Source organism: Columba livia, chromosome 3 (assembly GCF_036013475.1).
Source record: "Columba livia isolate bColLiv1 breed racing homer chromosome 3, bColLiv1.pat.W.v2, whole genome shotgun sequence".
NCBI lineage: Eukaryota > Metazoa > Chordata > Aves > Columbiformes > Columbidae > Columba > Columba livia.
Window position 1 is genome coordinate 106,164,894 of NC_088604.1, and position 10,509 is coordinate 106,175,402.

A 10,509-nucleotide genomic window follows, 5' to 3' on the forward strand; every position below is an offset into this window, starting at 1 on the left:
AGCTTTCCTTGTAAAGAAAGAAGAATCAGTTCATATGCTTTAGGCAACCGATGTATTTATGTTATTTTTGAAAAAAGGAAATCCAAAATATTTAGGAATAGCAAACTTATTAATTAAGCTTCTAATCTTGTTACTATTCTTAATTAAAAAAACCCCAGAAGTAGGTGAGATAAGTCTGTGCTTATGTGCAGTGGTACAGGCACATTAAGAAATTATGCAGAAGGAAACAGTTCAGAAAACAGGCACAAAGGAAAAAAAAAATATTCTTTCTGACACTTAAATGAAAGCTAATGAACCCTCACTCATGAAAACAGGATCAAATTTGGTCCATATTATACAACAGCAACATGTCTTCCATCCAAAACATGAGCAAAGAACAAGTCAGCTGTTCAACCAGTACTGCCAGGTGCTACTATTGGTCCCTAAAACAGCAACAGCAGAAGCACATCTAAATTGCATGCAGCAGTATTTGCCAAACTGTTGCCTGATATGTTTAAGACATCACTTATAGATATACTACTTTTAGAACTGGGATGACAGTGATAGCTTTGAACATGGTGCCATTAACATTTTCAGAACAGTATCGACCTGACTCAAAGACAGCATAGTCTTCAGGACAAGCCCATGTTTTTCTTAAAAGGTACATCAATATCAGTCTGTGAAGAAACTAGTGTTTGAAAAGGGTTTAAATGAAGAGTGCCAAACCTGACGGAGCAGCATGGAAACACAAGAGAAAGGTATGGCTAGGTGCTCTCGTGCTGGGAAGGAAGAGATGAAAAGTGAAAAGGGGGAAGATGGATTTCAAAAGCAATGCTATGGCATACAGGAACCATAAAATATTACTATGTGAAAGGTAATGAAAATTAAAGGCCAACAGCAATCTTGGAAAATCCAGCAATAAAGCAAGCCAAGGGATTCTGTATCTTGGCTGATGAAGCAACTGAAAATGCCTTTGAATGGAGCTTGCACATAGATTATAAAAGCTCAAGAAACTCTAATTTTTTGTTTTCGTTTTTCAAAGAGAACATTCAACCTCTTCCCCTCCACAAATCCCATCATAAAAAAATCTGTTTTCTAAATTGATCTGTGTTCAGTATAAATAAATTCTGTGTGCCACTCTCTTCAGAACTCAAATGCAATTCATCCTTGTTTTAGCCACTGAGTATTTTCACAAATAAACAGAACAGAGAAGATAAACAAAAATATTGTCATGTTCATCATTTAGATTAAAAACAAAACAAAACAAAACAAAACAAAACAAACTTCCTTTCTGCCATACAGGTCTTGAAGACAAACTAAGAGACACCCCTCTCCAGCTTTCACCAGCTTATTTCAGCTACCATTTCCCAAACACTGCAAAAGTTAGAAAACAAGAAGAGTAAATGGGAAACAGGAATATCTGAAAGATCACAGGACATATTTCATTCAGTATCCCCCTTCCCTCAAGAGTTTATCACCTCTCAGAGATGTATCTATCTTAAAGTCATTAGTTGTTTCTAACTGCCAGAACTGTCACTCATCCATAATGCACGCAGGATTTTTTAACCACCCCTGCTATGCTTAATTTCATTTGTGATGCATACTTTTTATTTTAAAATCTAAATTACTTCAAATAAATTATATGAAGGGTGATATTTCACCTGTGGATTTTTTTTTAATTTTTAAAAAGTCAGGTGAACAGCTGGACTGCAATTCGAATACCAACTAGGAAAAAATTAGGAATGTATAAGCCATTCCCTGTACTTACTAGTGAAGCACACCCTCCCATCCCACTCCACCCCCAAAATGAAGAATATGAAGAATATTCTACTTTTGAACAGATAAATCAGAACTACATTTCACTTACATCTCTGAATTTGCTGCCTTTTGTCTAGTAATGTAAACACACATACCCGAACTGTTAACAGATAACATGCAGATTTGTAAGTTACCATTAATGGCTCGGTTGTCCTACGCAATAAGAAAGAGATTGCATATCTGAAAAACCTGTTGCCTTTAAAAATGAATAAAATTAGTAACACAGTAATCTTCAGTGTATGGCATTTGCATGAAATTTAATATGGGCCCGATCAAGGCAACTCTGTATTCACACAAGCAGTCCTTGCATAAGTACTTGCATAAGTAATATCCTGTAGTTTGCATTTTAAGTTAAGGCACCTCAATTTGGTTTGTTGGTTGTACAGTTGATAACTGATAAACCTGTCGGTTTATGCCTGATGAAACACTTGCACTAAATTCATGTGCTTCAGATTGCTTTAATAACAACTTTTAATTAAAAGAACACAGATCACCTTTTCCTCAGTAAATGTTTTACCCCATCACTTGGAAATCAATTTGGGACTCACATTACTCTGTAGCTTTTGTCAAAGCCTTTTTTCCCCCTAAAACAATAATCCAAGAAAAACAAATGAAAACAAGAAAAAAATCCCCACTGTTTCATGCCTTGATAACTGTATTTTTCCACTTCCAGTAGTAACTTGAATTCGTGCTTTTAAACTCACTTAAGAAAAGGCCATCATCATAAACTGCATATTGCCCAGGACTCTTTAACTACTTAATTAGCTATTAAAACACTGTGAAGGAGCTGACATTGTATAAGAAGAGAAGCAAAATGAGCCAAACTGCATGCACCCCCCACTCTCTTACTCACAAGCATTTGTGTAAGCCCTTACCTGCTGGGTAACGTTCGATAACTGGCCAGTTGTCCACCTGTAATGTGGCATTGCCACCACTTCTTGTGAACCGTACTACGTGGTATTTTCCATCATTAATGATTGCGTTGATCTCTTCGATAGAGATGTCATCTGTTCCAACATTAAATTTAACTCCAATTTTTCCCTGGTGCTGCATATTTAAAAAAAAAAAAAAAAAAAAAAAAAAGAAAGGGGAGGAAGAAGAAAAAGAAGAACTAATTAAGAGGTGTTTTAGCAAGAAATAGAGACAGTGTGTCACACAGGGAAAGATTTCTAACAACATCTTCCCTCCTCTGATGTAACTTCTGAAGGCTCATATGTGGCAGTGACAAGCCTCCTGACAGCTAAGTAAGTCTGGGACATCTCTTTGATGGATAATTGGTATTCCAAATGAGTTACTTCACCAAATTGAGCTCTCTCCTTTTCCAAGAGGTTCAGAGCAAGATGAGGAGGGGGGAAGAAGGAAAAAGCTCAACTTTTCTTTCTTTGTTCCCCCCTCCATGAGGATTAAATACCATCTTCCTTTTTAGGCTTTCAAAATGGAAAGACTTTCAGTTCACTTAGAAGAGGTACAAGGATTTTCTGGATGTAAAAGCCAAGGCCCAGCCCTATACCTCTCTCAAACCTCATTCATACTCAGAGTGTTCACAAATGACAAAAAAGAAGGATTTTTTTTTTTCTTCCCATCAGGGAGATTTTTTTGCATCACATTGTAGTAGCTACAAATCATCTGACTAACAAGGACTTTCCTGATCCACACCAAAGAGGATCAAAAGGCATCTTGTGACTCAGGGATGGTGTCTTGTTCCCACTAAGGGACAAGACTGATTATTTTTTTTCCTGGGATCTGCCTGCTAACTCCTGTGCCTGAGGAGGCCCAGGACTAAGGGAACTTTGCATGCACATTCATACTCATGACCAAGACTGTAGATTTTCCAGATGATAGCGATATTGGGAAGTTTTCATTTTTATTTTCTTTTAATTATTAAGATATTCACTCTAATGGGACATTAACATTTTAACGAAGCCCTTTAATGTCTGTTAAAAGTTTAACTTAAGGGCTTTGTGAATTTTTTTTTTCCTCCTATAAAATAATTTCTATTCCTGAATAAGGAGACTTACTAAATTAAAGGGAAAAAAAGAAAAGCACTGCACAGTATGAGATTAGAGACTTGTGCATAATAAATGGAATTTTACACGAAATTTCACGTCATTGGTACTGGTGCTTCCTTCTTAAAAGTTAAAAAACTTCTTAAAGTTTTTGCACCAAAAGAGGAAACACAATGAAACATTTCACTTTGTACCTCTTGGTCATTCACTTCAGTCTTTCCAGAACCAGCTTCATCTCTCCCACACAGCCTGGTGTCAGCTCCCTCTTTCTCTTCCTACCCTGGCACTGCTCCTTGCAGTGAGTGTAACCTGCAGTTGCTTGGCTCTGCAAGTCTCCCAAGCGGTGAACTCGAGGGTCCATCCACTTTATCTTACTCTCTTTTTAAATACTTGACTTCGTTTTCCAATAGTGCTTGCATGTTCCAGTTACACAGTTCAGCATTTGTTGAACAATTTTGGAGAAAGTCCCTCCACACTATGGTACTACATTGTCACCCTTCAATAAAAGGACCACTCCCTGATGAGACTTTCAGAATTGCTTTGAAAAGTTTTGTTTTTTTTTTTTTTTTAAGTAGCACAGTTGTTTATATCATGTTCTAAACATTTCTCTCTTTTCCCTTGTGGATAATTTTAATGTTACTCTATTGGTAGTCTCTCCTACTTTTCCACATCTATAGGGTGTCCATAATGAATCCACCTCATCCAGCACACACATTTTCTTTTGCCTCCTGTGTGAGTTGCAGAGCAATCTCCTGGTTATCTTGGGGCAATAACTGTAGCTCTATTTTATATTGACTGGTCCAACTATGGCTCAGAATAGATTTCAACCATTGTTCTCCAGTGGGTGCAGTAACTTATTTGCTCCACCTGTTTCATGTGCTTACTCTCTTTATAAAGAAATATATACAAAGAAATATAATGTTGCCCTGACTCTAAAGCAATCTCCTCTTTCACTAATTTATGAAATGCAGAAAAACAACATGTAATGATAATGGCATATGCACCTTTTCACAGTACTTTCAAGAAATCAAAGGCTTTGAAGATTAAAAAAAGCTGACTAATTTTACGCTGATTCATAATTATACTATTCATAACCTACACTTTACATACCTGCTTTTCTGCTTGCTCTATATATGTATATACACATATTCTTTTAGATCAAAAAATGACAAGGAAAAATAACACCTTTGAGTGAATAGGACAGGTGCACGCAAAATGAAGTGGCATAAATGGTGAATGTATCAGCAGTTTTTCCAATAAAAAAGAATGTGGTGCTGCCATGGCTACCAAGTTGCCATTTCTAAACAGCCAGGTGTTGGCAAGTGAAATGAATGCTTCACAGCCTTGAAGCCAGACCTTTAGCCGTACTTGATACACAAGAAGCTGTAAGTGAAAAAACAAGTGTCCCTGCCTTCCCTACATTAGCACAGAAGTACTGTGCACAGACATCAAATACAGCTGCAATAGCAAACAATATCATCCTAACAGTTGATAACACACTATGGTGATTTTTTGCTCTATTTCTAATATATTTGTGTAGTTGATAACATTAAAAACTCCATATTTAAAGGTCATGTTTCATTTTTTGACATTTCTTAGCACCTGTGTGCATTTATGTAAGCTCCCACAAAACAAGGAAGCAAATCTGGTTTTAACTTCAAGTCTTCCTTATTATCATACCCATATTTAAGTTTGAGTTCTGAACATCACACTAAACATGACATGGACTGCAATCCCATTGCACACAGCACTATAGAACCACAAAATAAAATCTGATGTAAAGACCTGACAGTACAGGAGCCCAGACAGATGGTAACACCTGCACAAAGCAGCAGGTCACCATGTATCGGCTGAGTTGCAATAGGCATCTCTGTAGGTAGATCATGGGTTTTTTAAGCCCTCGCATAATTGTGCAGTAATTTGACTCACTGTACTCCTTCTCCACTGCAAGATAACATTATTTTTTATTTGTCACTGGTTAAGACCATGTGTGCATACAGTTATTGTGATTTAGCTGATGCACAGTACCCTATTGAGATAACCTGATCTCAGCCCTTGGCCCTGTGATGCTTAATCTCATGGGTTTGTAGCCCATTTGAAAGACCTACTTTTTATTTTTCCTTCTTTTTGAAGCAACATGATAGTAAGGAAAGGGAAGAGACTGATAAAACTGAAGCATACTAAATTACTATTTCTGTTTTCCCAGCAGTTGCTTAGTACAGGAGTAGAAATTTTCCCTTATCACTTGTTCATTCATTAAAATCTTACTTCTCCTATTAGAAACAGCCTCAGACAACTGCTGAATGAGTGGTTCCCTCTTCAGCACCCTGATGATGGGCACTACAGAAATGTCTCTGTGTTACTAAGTACCCCAATAAGTCAACATCACTGTTGAATGATGTTATCCTTTCCAGTGACCTGAAATAGCATGGCATTTAAGGCTTATATTTCTAGGAGGTTATTTATGTCCACTAGCAAAGATGATAATTTCAGAGCTCTGTACACAGAGCCCAGAGAAGTCCTCTGCATTGTTTATGGTTCTTAACCTGTATTTTATTATTCTATCTGTTCAGAAAAGCTAATTTTTTTGGAGGTGTTTCATGCTTGCAGCTCTTCTGTTAACAAGGCCAGGGTGACTTTCTCTTTACAATGCCATGCAGGTAGATGAGCTCTTTTGTTTTTAATACATTACTGCAAGTTACAGGGGCTTTGCCTACAGTTCAACCTTTGCTGTCCAGCCACTTGTAGGAATCCAAGCTCACAGGGCTCCTATGTTAATGGCTACAAAACAGCTGGATAAAAGCATGAGATATAAATGTTTAGGTCCAATCCTAGGTTCCCAATGTGCTTTGAAACACTAGGAGTTTTGATTGCTCAGGCAGCGTGTGTGTTCCTGCACGTGTATATACCAATCATTTCAAAATATTTTGTCTTCAAAAGAACAGGCAGCTACTATTGTAACCTAGTAACTCCAGTGGGATATTCTCCACCATGTTTTATGAATTGTGTACTCTAAATACTTCTACCTTGGCTTTAACAGGCTTCTGATGAAGCACCAAGAATGCTGATGAGCCTGAGAACCAAGCAAGAAACGTGAAACACAAATCAAGCCAGCAGCTGACAGTGCAATTTGTTCCCTGTTGGACTGTAGTCTGGTGCTACTGATCTGTCATCTCCAAATGCAGTAAAACCTGTGCTAGTATAATATAATAATATCTCCAGAATAATGATATTTCCTATAGCATCAGCAAGGTTTTAGTGCTCTCTGTAGTAATAATTTTGGAATCAGTCAACCACGAGCATGTGCACTACAGTAGTTTTAGAAGAGACCACAGACAACCTAAGCTCATAACACTTACAACCTTTAACCACTTGCAAAGAAAAGTAATAATACTGTTACTCCCACAGAGGAATAAATAGAGAAAAAAAAAATACAAGCATGCCAGCTTGTATCGTATAGAGTCAGTCCCTGAGGCTCAACTTTCTAGTGAACATGATAACAAAGCCTTAGAACTAACTGATTATTTACTTCATTTTTTTTTCTTTTTATTGAAGAATGAATGTATTGAGTTTTATTAAGAAGAGCGGGATCATTTGCACTCAAACAATCAGAGGCTAATATCTCAAGTTTTAGAAATGTATGCAAAATAATTACAATAATTTCTGATTTTCTGAATCCTGTAAGGAAACACATATGTAAAAATAGTACTTTTGCTTCAGAAAGTGAGTGGAGGGATACATGATGGCAAAAGATCAATTTGAACTCCAAGATTGAGTAACTATGTATATTTCAGTCTAATGATCCATCAATATTTCTTCTTACCATCTAGTATATTCCAAAGAAAATGTTTTCTGGAAAAGACACAGAAAATAAAAACATCTGTGAAGAATTCTTTAAATGAATTTATCTTTTATATTCCAATGAAAGAAGTTAACTTTCTGGATATGGGTTTTAAAATTCATACCCTCAGGTATTAGGTCATTAACCCAATTTCATAAGTGATTTTTTAATACATTTCTGGTACTGCTTTCCTCTATGAGCAGTGATAAAATATTCAACCTAATTTGTACCTACAGTAATCAAACCTTTTTCCTTGCTAGTCAACTGCAGGACAACACCCCACAGGCAAAGGCATCCCCATGTTATCTTCAGTACTTACAGTAAGGTTTTGTGTCCCTTCATGAATTTAGAAAGGTAACCATTTTCAGGGATGGATTATAGCTTTCAGTATATCAGTGCTTGACCTACTGTAGAAAAATGTAGGAGGGGCTTTAAAATTCTATCAGAGCAGTACCAGGCAAAGTTGTCAGTCACAGCTAGGCATCTCAAGCAAGGAAGCAAAGATTTTTCCTGATGTCTGATAGGGGGCATCCACCAGGCATTGGCATCTGACAAGCATGAAGCCAACACACCGAAAAAAACCTGAACTTCTCCCTTTCCTGGTTGTCTAAGCAAGGAGACTGAGCTCTTCCCAGTGTTCCTTCTTGCAAATTCTCACAACATTTACTTGGAACTTATTTCTTAAATCCACAGCTCTGCAGCCCTTAAGTTATGAGAAAATCCCACTTGTTTCATGAGAGATCAGTTGTCTCAAGAGGGATGGAGAGAGAATTTGCAACATATTTTTACTCTCACATTTTACTCAAGCTCTGTAAGATCATTTCATAAACCTTTAAATGACCCCAGTTTCATGCCATTAAGTTATCTAGATTTTCTAAATCAATACAGGAATAATAAAAATTCATTGTTCACCAGATGCCCCTGGTTGACATATATGAAATAGCACTGTCACTGTAACAATATTATGAATGCAAATGCATACAGATGCCATCAGAGCTACTGCACTCTTAAATATTGCTCTGCAAAAATTAAGCAGCTTCTAGCCTTAAACCAACGACCCTTAAAAGATGTAAGTGAAATATGGGCTCACCATCAAAGTAATTTACAACTGAGGTGCACCTAAAAAAAAAAGCTGCTCTAAGTGGAAGAAATGATATGATATTTTTAATGTCACAAAATGCCATATATGAGATCAAAGAAAAAGAAGCCTGGAAATAAGCTATCACAGAAGTGTTCACTGTCCCAGTGTTTCAGGGCAGGAAGCAACTACTCTTTACTGCTATAAAATAATGACTTGTATCACTTTCTGCTTTAAAATAATTGTCCTAACAGTCTGCTTTAAGAGTTATAATAGCAATTGGATTTATACATAAAGCTCAGCAAGCAGAAAATGTAGAAATATTTATAAATCTAGGATTCTGACACTTCATCTCTCGGACTGCCATTTTCCTATTTGGTTTTAAACACTGTAACTCTCACTGGTATATATCATTGCTGTATTATTTCAAGTTACTCTGATGATGAATTACTGAGACGATACAATTACCCTAACAACCAGCCCCCCCAAAATGCAATAGTTATGGAAGACATATGGTGTAGAGCCTGCAGCAGCAGCTCACTGCATCTTATTATCCACTCAGCATCATTACTGCAGTACACAAAATTATTTTTTTCTCAGAAAACATGCAGTAAAGAACAATTTAAGTAGCCAGCCCTCAACATGGTACTTTTTGTCAAAACAGCATGTAGCATAGAAGTGTCTTGACCTTGCTAGTGTCTCACCAAGGATTCCCCGTTGTGGCAAGGCAGTACGAATTGACTGAAGACTGCAGATGCTGTTATACCAAACAGAACCTAATCAGAAGGAAAATGAAGTCTTTTAACTACTGGCCAAGGCAACTCACATGCCTTGACTTTGTTCTTGCACACTTACTTTCCACACAGGCAGACACCTGTGAGCTTGTGTACCTCAAATATAGTAAGCCCAGCCTGAGAATGGCATATTCACTGAGAGTTCCACCTGATCAAAATAGCAAACCCCATTCCTTCCCACACATACAGCAACACGTCTTTCCAGTTAATCAATTCCAGATTTGAAAATGAGGCTTGCTTTCCTTTTTTTTTTTTGTCATAGTATTTTTATACAGAGGTGATTAAAATAGTGTTCCTGAGACTGAATACCATCATTCAAAGGTGTAAAGATACTCGTAGAAAAAAAAAGCAAACCAGTAGCTTCTTGATATCGGTACAATCTAATCTGCACTGGAAATTGTGCTGGTTTAAGGGTATTGAGTTCTGTGCTTAGAAAGGTTTCAGAGAACTCTTCTCATAATTCACATAACTGAAGTTCAAAATCAGAATCAGAAAGAGGTATAGCTAGGACCAGAATTGATGAATCAGCACATTCTCAATGAGGCTTTCATGCTAAATGATTAATAGCTGTATGATCAACACACATGCTCATGAAAACACAAGTAATATATTTTTGAGAATCTGAGTTGAAGGGCTTCTCCTGCAAGGAATTATTAAAACCCAAAAATAGTATTAGACACCCAACTCCTATTGAACTTTAATGAAAACTGAACACCTTCCTGTCATTCATGCTATCATTTGATAAGCTCCCTTTAATATTAAAGACAATCTTGAGTATTTCCAGATGCCTACCACAGACATTGGGACAAAGTACTTTTTAAACACTGTTTAAATGCAAACTTTGTACTCCTTTATTGTTCTGATTGTCTGTATAAAAATATATTTCCAAAATTCCTTCCTAACCCTTCTTCTCTTGCTTTGGGGTTTCCAGATGGAAAGAACATTTTCTTAATCAACCTAGGCCGCTAAGTACTTATCATTGCCATGGTGTTA

The 10,509-nt window shown here is 36.9% G+C and overlaps 1 protein-coding gene across 35 annotated transcripts in view; it reads right to left on the reverse strand.

The window, feature by feature from the left end:
- The window catches only part of NRXN1 (neurexin 1), a 733,302-nt gene that overhangs the window by 125,862 nt on the left and 596,931 nt on the right, over positions 1 to 10,509 (reverse strand). For all 35 annotated transcript variants that reach the window (XM_065058802.1, XM_065058801.1, XM_065058799.1 and 32 more), the window contains one exon: positions 2,673 to 2,844. In XM_065058802.1, coding sequence (XP_064914874.1) covers positions 2,673 to 2,844 — 172 coding nt within the window. The remainder of the gene's footprint in view (positions 1 to 2,672; positions 2,845 to 10,509) is intronic.